This window comes from Apteryx mantelli, chromosome 21, assembly GCF_036417845.1.
Source record: "Apteryx mantelli isolate bAptMan1 chromosome 21, bAptMan1.hap1, whole genome shotgun sequence".
Taxonomy (NCBI): Eukaryota; Metazoa; Chordata; class Aves; order Apterygiformes; family Apterygidae; genus Apteryx; species Apteryx mantelli.
In genome coordinates this window covers 10,869,580-10,887,422 of record NC_089998.1, presented here as the reverse complement: position 1 = coordinate 10,887,422, position 17,843 = coordinate 10,869,580, and the positions used below count along the sequence as shown (strand labels likewise).

Sequence of the window (17,843 nt, the reverse complement as noted above, 5' to 3'; positions counted from 1 at the left end):
AGAAGCATTAAGTCATCGTGCTTTTTTCCCCAAAATCTTGTGCAATTTAAAAAAAAATGAAAAAAAATGTTAAAATTGACATTTTAAGCAAGGTTTTCATAGTGTGGCATCTCTGTGCCTCTCTTTGATCGTTTTCAACTGTTGCAGGCAGCCTCTCCCGGGGCAGAGGCATTGAAGATGCGCCTTCCCGAGTCTGCACTCGCTAAGTCTTCTCCCCGTGGATTAGCTGATATCTAGTTTAATTTGTCTGTCTTAAAAGAACAAATACATAGAACTTAGGTACCTGTGAGGGAGGTGTTTTTTAAGCACAGACACCTGATTTCTCCATCTTTAATTTTTACCCATCTGCTAACAAACCTCTAAAAGGTGTCCATGCATAACTGAGCCGTAAGTAGAGGTAGGTTTAAGCCAAACCGCTCAAACCAGGATTGAAAGTCAGACTTCCTCAGAGTTTGGAGGCAATCGGATTCATGTTGCACATCATGGAATAGCCCCGAGCTGCAGAAATACAGACCTAAGACCAGAGCTGAATTTTTCCCGTGGTTTAAGACCACAGGTTGGACTAACCTCCACTCCCACTCCTGCTGTCACTCTTGCTGTCCCCAGCCACGGCTGGGAAACGTGGGAGTGATGCTGCAGCCCAGCCGTCTTGTGTACACCTCCCAGCAAAGCCAACGTGCAGCTCCGTGCGCGTGGAGGCAGCGACTCCCCTAGTTTGCAGCCTTAGCCCAGACAGTGCTGTTAGCAGCCGGTGTTTTGTCTCTGCACTATTTCTGCTCTCTTGCTCTTAAAATGATTTTTCAAAAACTCACTTGTTCTGTCTGGCAAAAGCTCTTTTGTCCCATGTGCCCACCCTTTTTTTTTTTCCCCTTCACTATATTTCTCCCAGTCCTCTGTTTGCAACGGTTTTGTCTGTTTTTCCCCTGTCTGTATTGCCTTCTCCATATCTGCACACCGTTGTTTGGTTTGGGTTTTTCCCTCTGCTCAGCCTCGGAGGCTGCTGTTCTTCCTTTCTGTTGGTTTCTGGTTCTCCTTTCTCAACTGTTCTCCTCGGTCAGCAGGACCGGCCTCCGCCGGGTGCTGCGCGCGTGCCGCGCTGCTTGCCTGCAAGTGCATGCGTGGGTCTCCTTCCCAGCGTCGGTCGTCGCGCTGCTCGGGCGGCAGGAGAGCTCTATCCTCCCCTGGGGATTAGGACACCAACCACAAAAAAAGACTTTTAAAATCTCTTCTACGCAGGCAGGTGAAGAGAGGGAGGAAAAGCTGCACCGGGGCAGAGTGGGAGGTAGGGAGTGAGGGCTGCAGGCGCTGGGGTCAGGTGCTGGCAGTGGCTTTTTGGAGTCTGTCTGTCCCTCTGCGTCACAGAGCTTCCCATGCATCATTAGAGAAAAGAGGAGAGGGAAATGCCCGTGACTGCTAAACCTGTCTACTCGGCAACACGGAGCGGGAGGAGCTTGGTGAGCCTGGGGTTTGAGTCCTAGGAGTAGCATCCCATTGGGAAAGGCAGTAACCCAAGCCTTTCCTCATCATTTTCCGGAGTCATCTCTTTACCTGCCTCTTCTGGGACTGGAAAGGGCAGCAGGTCCCCAGGGGCGCTTCTGCATCTCTGAGTCGCAGCCGTTCGGCTCCCGGCGGGGTGCGCAGGGTGGTGCTGGGGGCTGCAGGGTGGCTCTTGGCTCCGTCTAGGGCTTCAAGCACAGCTTTGCCCACCCTGTTTCAAGGGTGATTTCTCACGGGGCTTAGGAGGGCTCTGACTCCCTCAGTAGCCCCTTTTGGTGTGGACCAGCTACCTGGGTATGCGATAGGAGAGTCATCTCAGAGCTGGGCTGCCTCCCAGGGCTGCCTCCAGCCTTGGCTGACACTGCCAAACGAATTTTAAGATCTGGACTAGGTCGCTGAAGGCTGGGTAAAGGTTTGGATAGTTCAGTTGCTAGCTGCCCAGCCTTGCTACCTCTTCTGCAGAGAGCCACCCGGAGCCCACGCTTCCTGGCACCGGCCCCGCGCCCCTGTTGGGCTCGCAAGGGATGGCTTGCCTCTTCTCTGAGGCCAAGAGAAGAGTTAAATCGGAGCAGAATCGTTACAACTAGGTCGGGGTGAATTATTCATAGCAAATCATTTATTCACCAAACTCAGCCTCGTTTTTCTGCAAGCAGCACTCTTTTGTCCTGAATTTATTCACATTTGGAGATTATTCCTGGTGCAGTTCTGGTCCCAGAGGCTGCTCCAGTGTTGCTGATGGGGTATTCTTAATAATTAAAATTCATAGGGGGGCCAGCTAGATTTCCTGGTATTTGTAGCTCACTGGGGTCCTCTTCCTGTTAACATTTGGACGAATGGTTTTGGTGGGTAAGATTTGCGGTGCAAATATTTGTGTTTGAGTTCAATACTCACTTTGTGGGTCAAGCTGAAGGCAGCAGGAGACCTATATTAAACCCTGCATAGATCCTCTCTTGGCCTTTGGCACCGGGATTAATTTCCCCCCGTTTCTCTGACACATTCCCCGTCCACATGACCGTTTGCTCCAGAACTTCTCAAGCAGAAGATCTGCAGAAGCCGAACACTGAAAGGGTCCCAATTCTGCCAAGCCAGCTTGTGGTTTATTTGACACAAAGGTTTGCTTTCTTGTTATTTATGCCTTGGTTTATTTGCCCAGCTGTAATTAAATGACTGTTAGGAGCTTGGGGGTGCCTGCACCCCTCCTGACCACACAAGTAACTGGAGCAAAAAGCAGCGCCTCCCTCACCCCAGCTGTAATTGGTTGCTGTCTCGTTATCTGCTCGTTCCCTCTTCTGTGGTGCACAGAGTTAATTAAGAGACTAGAGAGAGCCTGGCAGCTGCCGCCTCTGGGGCGTTTGCTGCAGAAGCATGAGGAGCTCTCCTCGCTCTGCACGTCCCTCTCCCTCCTTCATGTCTTCTGCTGGTGTTCAAGGGAGGATGCCTCTGAAGCTGCCGGCTTAAAACCAGCACAGGAGGCGGGTTCCCCCGGCACGCGTTGGGCAGCAGGAGCGAGGGCTCCAGCTGCCACTGGGCACTTTCCCCAAAATGCTCTTGGACTAAGCAGGAGGCAACAGGAGGAAGAGGAGCAGCGCAAGGAGGAGGTTGCTGCTGAGCCCCCGGATGCAGTGGGGATTTGACCTCTCTTTCAGCACAGTCTGTCCCCTCCCCAGTTTATTAGTTCACCCAAACCCTCTTCGTGTGTGGCAAGCGATCCCAAAGAGCCCCCAAGAGGAGGAAGCTCGTTGTTAGGATGGGGAGGCAGCGGGTGCTGCGCTGTCTGCATCGTGCCCTTCCGTTTTCCTTCAGGGTCTAGAAAAAGGGACAATTGTACAAATTAGGTTCTTTCTCTCTCTTTTTTTAATCAAATCTTGCGTCATATTCAAAAGCATCAGGAACTGTTAAGACGTGGTCTGGAAGAGTGATTTCAGCCAGAAGAATCAGAGCACAAAGTATGGGGGAGGAGATGTTAATTTTACTTTAAACAGGGTATATGCAGAGTAGCTAAATAACGAACTTGGTGGTTCTTATCATGTCGTTGCCCATGGTGTATGAAAAGTGTTGAGATTTTATCTTCCATCCCGGTTAGGGATGGAAATCAAAACGTCTTGATTAATTTTTCAAAAAGTAAATCTAGGTCAATCAAAATATTTGACTTTGACAATTTTTAACAATTTTGGTTGGATTGCACTCCCTTTAAAATTGCTCCTATAGAAATGTAAATGAATTAAAATAGATTTAAAATTAGAAAGTAACTTTGAAATAATTGACACTTCTTGCTCTGCAAATGTTGGAAGGAGATGTTTTGACATTTTTGCAATGTTCTACTCTATTTATTTATTTTTTTTTTTGTGGGGTATACTTGTTTTCCCATAAGGGTGAAACCTCCCTGTATTCTATACAATCTTGGGGAGAAAAAGATTTTTTCTTCGGTTGCATTTTCAATTTTTCAGCTGCATTTCTAGCCCCAGGAGAAAGCACCAGATGATTTCCAAGGAAGTTTAGGTACAGAGTCACTCTTCTGAGGTGTCTGTGCCAATATCTGGCTTACTCCTCTGCACCTCTGGGTGCAATCCTGCTTCAGGGGGTTGTCCTCCCAGACTGGGCCATGCTGTCCCTCTGCCAGCACGGCTGCTGGAGCTGAGGGTTCCCAGTTACAGTCTGGGAGATGCGTTCACCTTGGGGTTGTGGCTTAACCAGAGTGGCAGTCGCGATGTGCTAAAGCATCTGGGTTGAGCTGTCTGACCAGTTTGTGTTTTGGGGTGGAAAAACTGTCATGGACTGGGCAATGTGAAGGGCAGCAGTTCCTCTGAGGGTGAGGAGGTGACAAGCCTAGGAGGGACGTGGTTTTGGGAGAGACACTCCCAGGTGGGCTCCAGCTGTGCTCCCACAGGCGCATAGGGTTTGCTCTGCTCACCTTGCCCCAGCCGCAGGTCTTGACACGCAGCTGCAAGCACTTGTCCCCTTCTTAGAGTTATCTGTGGAAACGCTCTCTCTGAATCCTTTGACTTTGATTAAAAATTGGGAGGAAAGGCCTTCATGCAGTGTTCCTGTGTGTATTTTTGATGGGGCCTGTGTTCTGCCTCCATGTCCTTTGGGAATTCCGATTGGAAAGTCAGTGGAGAAGCTGGGACATTTCAGTCCCAGAATGGTTTTCGGTGCTAATTTCCATGAGGATAGAGCTCTCCTGGGAGGTATTATTTCCCATCTGCTTGTTTTTCACTTCCATGCATCTTCTTTCTCTCTCCATCTCTTTAATTCTCTCTCTCCCACTGAAGTGGGATTTATTGGGGCTCTTTCAGTAAGTTGTAACTATGGGCTCACGCTGTTACAAAAATTTTTCCGTAACTTTTTGTGTGCTGAGGGCAGAAGTCTCAATTGAAATGCCATTCCATTTGACGTGAGCAAACAGACAAAATTCTTGTGGCCTTGCCAGCGTATGATACTGTCATTGAATTTTAAAGGGAGAAAAGTCTTGGCTTTGATTTCCCTATCTCAGAGACATATTAGACATGGAGATAACCTCTGGGCATGTTTAAGAGGGCTCTTTGAGATTGCAGTTGTTTGGCATAGCCTTCAGGAAACAAGGTTCATTGTGACACTAGTCTTTTATCCCTGCAGCATGCGATGCAGTCCTAAGATGGGTAATAATACAAATAGGAGCTCTCAGCTCATCCGAATGTTTGCTCACCTCAGAAACAGACTTTTTGCACATTTGTTGCCACAAATGCTGCTGGCAGCGTTAGAGACAGAGGCCAATGAAGCTAACAGAAAGATGAATTCTTAGTTGAGGATCGGATGTGAGTGATCGGACCAGCTGTCCTCCTTCCATAGTCAACTAGAGTTGTCTGAAAAGAGCAGGGCTGGTTTTCCCTCGTCACACCAGCTTTGCACCCCAGGGTGACCAGAGGGACCAGGAGCAGGAGGTGGAAATGGCAGGTCTGCGTAGCTGCCACACTGCATTAAGTGAGGGGGGATGAGCAGCACCCATCTGTGCTGATGACAGGGCTAAATCCCCCTGGCAAATTCTCGCCTGAGTGCCACCGTGTTGGCTTGGGGGGCACATTTTCTCCTTGGCTGGCAGAAGGTACCAGGAGGAATGTCCTCTCTGAGGGCAGCAGAGTGCCTAAGGCAGCTCAATTTAGATTTCTGAGAAATAGCATGTCAGAGATTGCTCCAAACAGGGCGACTCTCCAGTAATGGAAAGGAGGAATAAGTCTTAGGTTATCAATCTGGCCTTTTCTGGAGTTAAAGTAGAGGAGTAGGAGTCAGGGCTCGTGTTGAATGCAATGTCCAGCTCTGCCTCTCACCCCCAAGTAAGACTCCAGACAGCTCCCTGCTCTTGGATCTACTGTTTTTTCCTTCTCCTGCAAAAACTGGCTAAAGCCAGCAAACCTTTTAATGTTTGGATTTGGATTTGTAAGTTCCTTTGAGTGGTCAGATCAGAGACTTTGAGAAACGCTTTTCAGAAGCTCTGAGATGAGTTTCAAGCCCTAATTCTCTTTTCAGGAGGACTTTAGGCACAAGAAGCCTTGCCCAATCTCCAAATTTAGTGCCCGTTACCTTTATGAAGGAAGCTGAGGGCAGAGGTATTCTGTTTACCTGTAGACAGGTGTGTGTGTGTGTGTGTATTATAGCTTCCTCCAGGCCAGAAAAGAAAATGAGTGGGGTTGCACAAGGCACCTTTATACCAGTGCAGAGTGAGGCCAGTAAATCTGTATTTCTATAAAGTACTCATAGCCCTTACCATTGCCTACTATTCAGATTGTCTCTAGGCCAAGCCTAAACTCAACCACTTCTCCATGTTCCTGGAGCCCCCATGGGACGTTCAGTCCATTCTGTGAACGGAGGAGAGATTGCCAAACCACTTAAGCCAATTTTGATATAATTTCTTTCCTGCTGTGAAGTATAAGGACATAAGACCAAGGCATTATATTCAAATCTGCATCAAGTCGGGTTTATTCTAGGAATGTACTGAGGTTGCAGGAAGAACAGGCCACTCTTACGGGGGTCTTTGCAAGCAGCCCCTCATGCAGATGAACATGGGAGCAGCCAGCTGCAATGAGAGCTGACCAGAGGCCACAGCACGTGCTCCCTGCTTTTATACCTGACCAGCAGCTTGCACCAGCAAAGAGGGAGTGGGACCCTGAACATGTTCCCTAAACCATCTCTGTTAAGCTACACTGCACCCCAGACACCCTAGTAAAAAGGGTGCCCCCCCGTCTGCCTAGGAGAGCACAGGGACTGGCGTAGCGGCTGGGTTGCGTGGCAAGAATGTTTGCAGGGTGTTGACCGCTCGTGTCTTTGCAAATCCACCCAGAGCCAAAGCAGGAGGTGGCCTTTCCTGTGCACTCTCTGCCGTGGCTGCTTACCGCCTCAGTGAATTTTAAGCCTGCTGCTGAATGCGCTTAAATTTCTTTAGCAGCGTGTTGGGCTGTTGTTAAACAAAGAGAAGGTTTCTGTCTAGTGATAGGGATCAGCGTTACAGTCTAAGCAGCTTTCAGACATGGATGAAATTCACTCCTGAGCAAGGGGCCCGGATAAAGCTGCCACTTGGTTTTACAGGCTACTGCAAACCTCCGCCCAGACAGATTAGCACTCAGTAACTTCCTCGGGTTGCGTGAACTCTCCAGGAAAGGAAGTGCAGAGCCTTGTCTGATATGGCTCTGACTAAGGAAGTTTCTAAACAGATTTTGAAAGCTGAGGAGCTGAGAAGTCATTAGATTGCCAAAGAGGAAGAAGAAATCCGTCCTTTAAATGTGTTGCTAAGGTTATCAGCCAGGCTTGGAGAGTGCTTCTACTAGTCACCATGTAAATGCCCTGGGACCAAACACCATAAGGGAGATGCAGCTTGCCAAAGCGCCGTGCTTGGTGCAATTTCAGGTACTTCATTACTTACAAGAATGATGAATTTGCCCTAATCAGAGATGGCCCTGACTGGTGATGAGAAAGGAGTTGCTAAAAAGTCTAAAGATCTTGGAAAGCTATACAGTGATCCTGAGGGATGATTTAATGTCATGATTTAATTGTTATCTTGCTCTCACTAATCCAGCCCCTTCCCATATGGGTATGGCCTGGTTGGAGCTGTGTAGCTCATCGACTGGAAGGAAAGGAAGAGACCTTCAGAGCTCCAGAGGGGCCAGCAGGGAAAGGAGATAGGTGGCAGAAGTGTCTTTAATAAAAAGCATATTCCACACCTTTAGTTAGGAGCAGCCAGACCCAGACTGTGCCAAACCCAAACTGCCAAAATGTAGAAGGCAATTCTGAGTGATGTAGGAAAGAATGGCGGAGCCGGCTTTGTGGATTATCTCCTGAGCATGCTGCTTTGATGGAGAAGAGCTGTGCCTCTCGCCTGAGAGGCTGAGTGGCTTCTGCACTGCCACACAAGGGCCTGAGCGGGACAGCCGGTATCAGCCACGTGTCCGAAGGTAGTGAGGTTGCAGGCAGCAAAATAGCTGGAGGCTGTTAGGAGCAGGGGACTGGGCTCTAAGATGGGATGAGGACGTTCAAATTGGTTTGCTTTGGAAAAAATATCTTTGTAGGACTGCAGTATCAATGCTGGCAAAGCAATTGTTTAACCGCTAAAGCGAACGTTGCAATTCAGGCATGCTCCAAAAAAAGGATTTGTCATCTCTATGGGGAAGATGAGTTTTAGCCCAGTGCACAAATGGTTCGCACGTGAGAAGGGCAAACATTTGTGCTCTGGCCGTTTCTAAGACCAAGGGCTCAGGGAAGGGGTGGCGGGGGGAGAAATCTTGACCAGCGCTCACAGCAGCTCCGTTTCTCTCTTCAGCGCCTGGTGCGGATGAACATGCCGATCTCACCTGAAGACTTAACAGTTCACTTCACTTCCACGCTGATGGCCTTGATCCGGACTGCTCTCGAAATCAAGCTTGCCACAGGTGAGAAGGGAGGTGGCGGTGGCGGCGGAGGGAAGCGAGGGCTGAAGGCTGGTGAGAGCTCCTCAATCCTCTGGAAACCACAGGAACCCTCACCCAGGCGGAAATCTCCTCTTTCCTCTTCCCACCCTGCTATCCAGCAATACCCAAGGGCGATAGCAGGGTGTAGGGCTGGGCAGCAGAGAGGGGTCCCGAGGCCGGCGCTGCCTTCGGGGGGGATGCCGGTGAGATGGAGGGTTGTGTTTGGCCACCTCAGGAGCTCTCAGCTGTGGCACCCCATGCACGTACAGATTGCTGTATATTGGAAACAATAATTTCCATACTTTATTTCTTAGCAATGACAGCAGGAGGGAAAAAAAACCCTTCCTCTGCAGTGTTGCTGTCTGCTGGTAGTGAAGCAGTCACTCGGAGCTCTGTGAACTGCATTCTGCCTTGAGATAAAATTTAATTATTTAAGTGTTTAATCAGGCGTATACTTGACTTCCCAATTAAACATTGCGATATAATAAAATACACTGACTTTTTCTCTGGGTCATTACGCTATTTAATCAGTCTGGCTGGGGTCAGAATCAAGGCATGACCAGCCAAAGCACTTTTATATCTGATTTAAAAACTAACAGGAGGTAACAGTGTTCTTATGGGTGAAGAGCATGGTTGTGTTAGGATGTTGTGCTTTTCCTAAGTGGTTTCAGGCCAGTCTTTTACCCTCTCTGTATTAATTACCTCCCTCATAAGCTATAGAAACTCTGTGCTTTGGGTAGGTGTTGCTGGCGGAAGACATCGTTTTGTGGCCATTGGAACGCCCCTGGAGAGGGACACAGAGGATCAGAGACTCTCATTTTTAAGCATGCAATTAAGACCGCCTGGGTTTTTAAGGGCCAACACTTTATTGCAGTAATAACCTCTGTGATTACTACTAAATATGGTAACCTAATCGCTAAGGATGCTGAAGTCCTGAGAGTTAGTATTATTTTATGATTCTAGTTTTAGTATTATTTTATGAATCTAGTTACATGTCAGCAGCAGCAATTCAGACAGACTTTTTCAGCTGAAAATACACTTCCTCTGATTTTTTGGGTTTTTTTTTTTGACCCATACTGAAAGGGAACCAGAAAATAGAGCTCAGTTGATAGTGCTGGATTCTTTCTAGGGTTTATATCTGCTGTGGGTTGTGAGTTCTTGACCTGGTTTATTGTTATGTGCTTGGTTTGAATAGATTGAATGGGTTTTATTTAATTGAGTCTTTAGTGGGACTAACAGGCCCTTAATAAACCTCCCTAATGAGAGTCAGTGTGGGAGTTCAAGCCACCGTTTAGCAGGGTATCCAGAGTCTCTTCCCGTTACTTTTCTCTTAGAAAAATAATCTCTGTCATTCAGATGAGCTACTTAATTGCCTGCTGTGCAGTGCGTCCACTTGGGAGCTGGCCTGTTGGCGTATGTAGACTTTAATCACTTTCCACTTGTGTACTGAGACATCACTTTGGCCATTTGAATAAAGCTGCTGTGTTGGGCTCTTTCTGTTTGTGCTGTTATATAGCTTCTGTCTGATGGTGTCGACACAGAACGGTGTTTTAAATGTTTGTCTCGTTCCCAAACACTCTGGGAAGGGCTGGTGGTGGTGGAGAGGGTTTATAATAATTCATGGGACTGTTCCTAGCTTGGACTTGCTGTAATTTGGTAGCCTGGTGATTTTCCTGTTAGGTCTTATTGTGCTTCTGAAAAGAGCTGAAGGAAAAGGACTGCACATCAGTTCATCCCACTTTTAAGCACCTAACTAAGGTGGTGAAGCTGGGAATATGGCTCTGCTTAGCTCCCTTTAGAGCCATCTGGGAGAAATGCCTGTGCAAAGGCAGCTCGGAGCAGCAGCTCAGCCCAGGTTCTCTGATGTGTGCCCTAGAGGTTGCCACTTCCTTCTGCTGGCAGTATATGGTCCCTTGAATGCCGAGGCACCTGCAATCAGCTAGAATAAGTCTGAGCCTAAGTTTAAGTCTGAGGTAGTAGCACAGGGGCCAGCAGATTGAAGCGGTGGCTGGCTATGCTGAGTTCAGGCACTTCTGAGTGATGGAGGAGGTCACCAATCCCATCTGCAACATCTGCTGCAGCTGGTCCCAGAAACAGCACAGGGGTAATCGCCTTCTCCTTTGCTTACTGCAAATGGTGGTCTGTGCTGAATGGACCTGCATTTTCCCTTTTCTTCACGCGCCTTTTCTCTCCCCTTCCTTCTTCTTCAGGGGGTGTGAAACAGCACCAGTGTGATGCTGAACTGAGAAAAGAGATCTCACTGGTTTGGCCCAATCTGTCCCAGAAGACACTGGATCTATTGGTGCCTCCTCACAAACGTAAGTGGTACACCAGCGTGCACCCACCCCAGCCCAGCCATCTCAGAAACCCAGTTAGGTGTTTCCCTCCTTGCTTGCTCTGCCCTGGCCTCGCCCAGGTGCAGAGTCATCCCAAGGATGCAGTAAAGAAACCTAGTGTAAGTCGCCTTCGAGATATCACCTCCCCAGCATTCATAGCCCATGTCTCCATGCTATGGTTGTCTAGGGAGCAAGCCAAGGTCACATCCAGGCACGTACTTCATTATGTTTCAGTGGGTTTCTAATGTGCCAAGAACGGAGCGATGCCCTGTTTGGTCTCTTCCGGAGTTTTTTTCATAGCTTTATTTGCCTCCAGTCTGTGCCATACAGGACAGGAGAGCAACTTCTGCCATCTGGGATCAATCTGCTCCAGAAAATCAAGAGGAGAACATTAAAGTTTGCCGAGAACTCACATAATCATAAGTGAGGCACTTTGGTGCTTAGGGCCTTTTTGTTATTTAATGATGTCCTGGGTGAAAGTGCTGGGAAAATGGAAAGTTTGCCATGATCTTGATTGGCCAAAATGAGGGCTCTGGATTCCTGATTAATGAGAAACCATGCAGACCAATAAAGGCATTGTTAATTAAGAAAAATGAGGGAGCTGATGAGGTGCAAATCAGGGTAGCGACTGTCTTTTCCTGCACACCTCTCTTGATGCCTTTGTATCTGGTGCTTTAACCCTTTGCTCTAAGGTATTTGTTCAGCTGCTGTGTAGGGAGAGGCCAGTAGCATAGCTGTGAGGGCAAAAAAGGCATCTGGAAAAATGAAATACAGTTTAAAAGTGTATTAGCCCATTATGCCCCAGTTGACTGTAATTCAAAGGAAGAGAAATGACGCTTCTCTGTTGATAAAAAGCTGGCTGCAGATCTGGTATTAATTTAGCAAGTCTTCTGTCGGTCATGCTTACAAGGCACAGAATTTTCCTGGCTGCTTTTTTTTTTCCTACACAGCCTCTCGGAATGTTTTCCATAGAGAGCTAGAAAGAAGGGCCATCCTCCTCAGACGTGAAAGGTAGCAGCAGGCAAAGATGGAAGGAAGGAATGGGAAAGAGTTGATCTTAAGTGTTATAATCTTTTCTTGCTCTTTTTTTCTTTCCCCCACTTTTCTCTATGTCTTTCTTTGACCTCATTATTCTAATGCGACCTCTTCTCCTTGTTTTACATGCCCGTTTGATTTGGCTACTTATTGTGCTCTTTGATTTACTCTTTTCTTCTACTGCTCCTTTCTCTTTCTCCACCTGAATGTCTCTGCTATGTTTCACAATCCTTTAATCAGCCGATGAGATGACCGTGGGGAAGGTCTATGCAGCGCTCATGATATTCGACTTCTACAAGCAGAATAAAAACAGCAGGGAACAAGTTCACCAGCCTCCGGGAGGCCTGTGTCAGGTACTCACTTTCTGTAGCAGTGGGCAATTCTAACAAGTCTCGTGAGGTCATTTCATGTGGAGAGTCTGGATGCGTCTCCAAGCAGGGTTTGAAAATGCTGTCTTAAAAATGGAAACTGCTCCTGAAAGTGTCTCTCTCTCAATCTCAAAAAAAAAAAAAAAAAAAAAAAAAAGCAGTTTCCATTTTCAGAAAGTCTGAAAATATCTCTTCCAAAAATTTCAAGTAATGTGGGTGTCTAAGTCCTATTTTCAGAAGCGGCCTACATGCTGGGACACCAAAGACGTATTGAAAGCTGATGTCAGTTTGGTTCCAAAATGCCTAAATTACTTTTGAAAATGGGAATTATGCTTCAAAACAATTTTGGCTCTAAAAGATTTGAAGATTTTCAAAATTTCTTGGAACTATCTCCATGTTGTTTGGGCACTTTCACCTTCTTTGGGCACATGCTATTAAAAATGAGGTGTGAACATTTGGGGAAATGTTTTGACTGGAGTATGGGGCAAAGGGGTTGGTGATTCTTATTGCAGCCCAAACAGTTCATTTATTACTGTTCATTTATATCTCCTTTATCCCTACTAACACTGTAATAATCACTTCATAGCCCTTCAGCATGCTGGGGTGGTGATTTTTTGAGTCAGAAGCTGAGATTCTTGCTTAGAACTGAAAACAGCTCCCAAGGACAGGCCTGCCCTGTAACGGAATAGGAATTGCCAGGAAGAAAATCTTTCCAGTACTTTCACTTATACAAGTTAACCTCAAATCCTGTACCGCACAAATATCTTACACTACTGAAGTCAGTGACAAAGTTCTCTTTGGATTTAGGTATTCGGATTTTGTCTCATAAAGATTGTCATATGGACACGCATAAGAACAGCCACCCTGGGTCAGGCTAATAGCTTTCTGAGGGTGATAAGTCACTGATATTTAGGGAAAGAGTATGAGAAATGAGTGAGTGCAGGATAATATGTCCCCTGATTTTCCTGTTGAGCTTCTCACAGTTTGCCCTTAGGGACTTTCTGAGGCGGGAGTTTTATCCTCATCTTGGTACTTAATAGCTCCCATAGACTTGTCGTGATGGTCAGAGGGCAGCTGTATAATTGGAAGGCAGCCTGATGAATACATGTAATGTACTCCTCAAACAGCAGCTGGCTTGGGATTGAATCCCCAGGGATTTTCGGTATGACATGGAACTACTCGACTTCAGGATGAGCATCCTCAGGACAGGGATCCAACGTGGCCACATCCATCCCTCTCACAGAGATCAGGCTGAGGCTAGAGCAGAACCTGACTCAATGTCACAGTGACCTGAATCACACAGCCCCTTTGGTCTCCAGCTCCCCCCTTTGCAGCCCGTGAGAAAGCTCACACCATTACGGGAAAACCCTGCTGCACTCTGGAGCCTGGGGGGAATATTTTTTAGAGTGAATGTGGATTGTAGCACAGATGTTCTCTTCAGCTTTGCCCTGCGCAAAGAGAAAGCCAGCAATTGTCCTTCAGAGACTCTTACAGCTCTGGGAAGGTCAGGATGTTTTTTCTGCTGGGATAATCTTTCAGGGTGACTAAGTGGACGTTTTATTAAATAGGAAAGACAGACATTTTCTCCATACCCAAGTCTGTCTCTGACAGTCTTTCTTTGTACTTTGCAGCCTGGACCAGTGTCGCTGTTCCATCCCCTGAAGGCCACTTTGGAGCAAACCCAGCCCACAGCATTCAACAACGCAAAAGCGTTCCTTCGTCAAAAAAGCTCTGCTTCACTCAACAACGGGGGCACGTTGTGAGTATCCCATGACCTCCTCACCAAAGCTGTAAGGCAGAAAAGGGGCATCCTGGGCATAAAGCATCAACCCTGACTGCTTCCAATTCGGTTGCTTTGGAAGGGGGGCAGCACATCCAGTGACACAAAGAGCAGCAGCCCCTTCACGCCATGACTGGGGGATGTCCCACTGGTGGCCTCAGTGCGGTTCTGCACCCACCACTGCCTCAGACTGCAGTCGCATATGTGATGGCAGTGTTGGATTCTCCAGAACTCTGTTTTCTTACTAGTCCCCTCCAAGTCTTAATTTCAGGGCTTTCCATCATGGCTAGTTTAAAATGTGAGTTTGATTACAAGAATTTGGGATTGTTGCAATACAACCAAACAAAACCCAGCCCACCAACCAATCACCAACACAATGAGCTCTTGGGGACTCCAGTGGTTCTCAGGAGCAAAGAGCTCCCTCGGGATCATGGCACTTGGTAGCTTCCTGAGACTTTGAGAGCTTTCCCGAGAATCTGGCTTTTTCTGTTTGGGCAAAATATCTCCACAAAAAGCTGACCACAGAAAGAGTTATAGTAACAGTGAACACCCTAATCAAGTCTCCATTTCCTCTTCTTCTTCAGGTGACATTCTTCTGAGGTTGCAGTTGTCATGGATTCTTAATTATAGCTGTCTGGGGTTTACATGGCCTTAATAACCATGATGGGAAACCAGTATGAGATGTATAACAATAAAAAGCCAGGGTTACCTGTAATAATTTAGTGTATTTTAGTAAGGCTACAGATGTGTGTGTCCTATATCATTTAATGGCTATTTGTCTAACTGGTGTTACCCATAAAATTTCTCTGGTTTATACACGCCCAATTATTTTTTTTCCATTTTTTATTTTCTGGTATTGTTGCCATACTCTTTGGTGGTATTGGTTGGTGCTGGTTCTTCCAATCTGTAGCAGAAAATATCCTTGCCTAACAGTGCCTGAACTCCAAAATTGTTTGTTCTTCTCCATCAGAACTTAAGCTGCAGAAGTTGATTTCCTCAGTCATTTAAAAAAATGTGTTGTGCTGCTTGGTTTGGTTTCCATGTCACTCATGGGCTCCTCAGGCTACACAGAAAATGGCCCTGTCAAAGCACAGAGGACCTTATAGCTTCACCAGCCACTGCGCCCATCCTGCGACTAGTTTCACAAGATTTGCAAAACCTTTGAAAACTCGAAGCGTACCTGAGCGCTCTGTCATCTTCATCGCAATAAGGCTAGCAGAACCCCTCTGCAAAAGAGTTCATCTTTCTTTCCTCTTTACCTTCTGACAGGCCAGCCCCAGAGATTGGGATCAAAGAGTCCAGTTCCTGGGGGACTCAGCGCACCCAGGATGTGTTTTATGAAACCAGGACACCAGCTTTTGAACGAGGCCACTCAGAAGAAATCCCCATTGAACGGGTGAGCAGAAAGGTGAAGGCAAAGTGAAATGCAGTAGGTCTCAATAGATATCAAGCTAGACAGTTGCCTGATAGCTGAAGAGGTCCTCTGTGTCTAGAGACAAGTATTGTTCTCTTTCTTAACAATCCAAAGCTTGCTTCGTTGTTATGGAGAAAAGAAAAATATGATAACTTGTACTGTAACTTTATGTGTGGACACTTTTTCTGGAAATACGTGTCTCTACCTGGAGCTGCCAAGGAAGAGTTACTTAGGGTTATCTCTTCCTAGTCCGTATTCCCTTGTCATTTTGTATGGACTCTGAGGGGTGGCCTGGCTGGCCAGAGCTTGAGGTCCCTGGCAGTCATTGCAATGGCTGGTGGAAGAGCTTGTGCCACTTTTGCCCATGCTGAAGACAGTGCTGCCAAAAAATAGCAACCTCTGCACTCCACAGCTCTTGGTTTACTCTTTCCCCTACCAGCATCTCTTCAGAAGTAAACCAAACTTAGAAGAAGCCTGCTAGAATGATGTCTTTAAAGCTGATGTTCATGTTCTTGCTACTGAAACTATTTCTTGATTCAATCAGGTGGTAGAAATGAGGGAAATCAGCCCCACACTTGCCAATGGAGAGCACCAACCAGGCCTGGAGAGCCAGGGGCGGGCGGCTTCCATGCCGCGCCTGGCTGCGGAAACTCAGGTGAGCTATACTGGTAGTGGCAGACTGAGCATAAGTCAAGAACTCTGTACATTCCCTCTTCTTGTCATGTTGTTGAAAGATGCTTGTGAGTATTTCGTTTTAAAAGATGTTCACTGAAACTGGAGAAAGGCAGCAAGCCTTTGTGCTTTGGATTGCAGGCATTCATTTGTAGACCCAGCACTGTCCCCAGATTTACTCATCCCTGATTGCAGCAAAAAGCGACACAGAAAAATCCTGCTGCATGGGTAACTAACTGATGAATACCTACCCATGAGTATCTATTCTGATTAACTGGGGTCACAATGTTGTTTGCAGACCTGTATTTCTGGGAAGCATATGTTTCCAACTGAGAATAGCATGCCATCTACCTAAGGAGTGTGTCAAGGCATGCTCCAGTGTCCTAGCCATAAAATAAACTGGAAATGTGCTGTGATTCTCTGAGATGAATGTAGGGGGTATGAGAAATACCAGGGAGTCTATGCCTGGAAGGCTGCATTGAGACACCAAGCAGCTTCCCTGTGTCTTTCTCTTCCCATAGTATTTAGCATTTACTGTATTGCAGCTTCAGTGGGTAATACGCTGCTAAGGATTTCGTTTCCCTTGCTTAGCTTCTTGTAAAGAAGTCTCATCATTGGGGTTGGCCTTTACAGCAACTTGGTGACTAATTGCAAACACTCCTGGGTGCATAGGGTGCCATGGTTTTCACAGATCATTTCTGGACATTTCACATGTTCGTTGCTAACTCGTCATCACAGACGCTCTCCAGTCACCATGCCACCTCTTGTCCGTAACAACATCTTGCACTCACAGTTGCATCTCTCTCATTCAGACGGCCTGATTCATACAGTAATGAGCGAGTGGCCTGTGGCTGGGGGATGTTCTCCATGGCTCTGCATGGGAAGCAGAACATGAAAGATGTGCTGCACCCTAAATGCACACCAATAACACCACCAGATATGTCCAGTCTGCTAACATGTTCAGGCTGGCACAAACCACACTTAGCTGGCTTACAAGTTTCCCAGCTGACTTTAGGGACTGCTGCCTTTCTATGAGAGCTCCAGAAAATCATTGAATAGGACCTTGTTTCCTGGGATTCTTTTGAGTTATTAAAAACACTACTCACGATGCTTAAAAAAGAAACAGACCCCCAAAGAAACCCATTTTCCTTCCCGTCCTCCCTCCTAAAACAAAAGTTGCTCTTTGTTCCAGACAACAAGTAGCTTCTTTCCTTCCAAGGCAAAGTACTTACGAATGGCACATGCTTTTCCTTGGGAAACTCCTTCCCATGGCAGTCTCAGCCTGAAGTTAATGCCGCTGTGATTTAACAAGGTCACAATCAGAGACTGAAAGATCCATTTGCTCAGAGGCCTTTTGCAAAGAGAGAAAAACTTCTGGGTTGCTCTTGGTACTCCCCTAAAGCCGTCGCTTCCTTTAGGAGGAAATGTCCTATTGGTACCTCTCTGCTTGAGCATCCATTTGCCAAAGGGTGGTGATGTCCAGTTGGCACCCAGCTGCCATTACCACATAGAAGTGCCCAAAGATTTAGGGACCAAACCCACTTTCCATGATCAAATATGGTCAGGAGCGAATCTCTTGCTCACAGAAGCATGGCACGCATCCCCCAGGCCACAGCTGCTCCGTGTGAAAGCCGTCTTATTTAGCTATGGATCAGGCCTGTAATATCTGAGTGGTTCTAACCTTGTTTATTAATATAATGTTTTGGTGGTTGTAGCTTCAGACGAGTAACCGATGTACTTTCTGTGTGTCTTCCCCTTCCGTGCCCCCCACCTTCCCTCTTACACGCTGCTTCCGGTGCCCCCAAACTTTGAGTTCTTTATAACTCT

General features: G+C 46.9%; 1 protein-coding gene across 1 annotated transcript in view; it reads left to right on the top strand.

The window, feature by feature from the left end:
- CACNA1B (calcium voltage-gated channel subunit alpha1 B) overlaps positions 1-17,843 on the top strand; it is a 317,072-nt gene that overhangs the window by 290,126 nt on the left and 9,103 nt on the right. The window contains exons 42-47 of the mRNA XM_067308827.1: positions 8,285-8,393; positions 10,622-10,729; positions 12,023-12,135; positions 13,782-13,909; positions 15,200-15,326; positions 15,889-15,999. Of these exons, the coding sequence (XP_067164928.1) occupies positions 8,285-8,393; positions 10,622-10,729; positions 12,023-12,135; positions 13,782-13,909; positions 15,200-15,326; positions 15,889-15,999 (696 nt within the window). The remainder of the gene's footprint in view (positions 1-8,284; positions 8,394-10,621; positions 10,730-12,022; positions 12,136-13,781; positions 13,910-15,199; positions 15,327-15,888; positions 16,000-17,843) is intronic.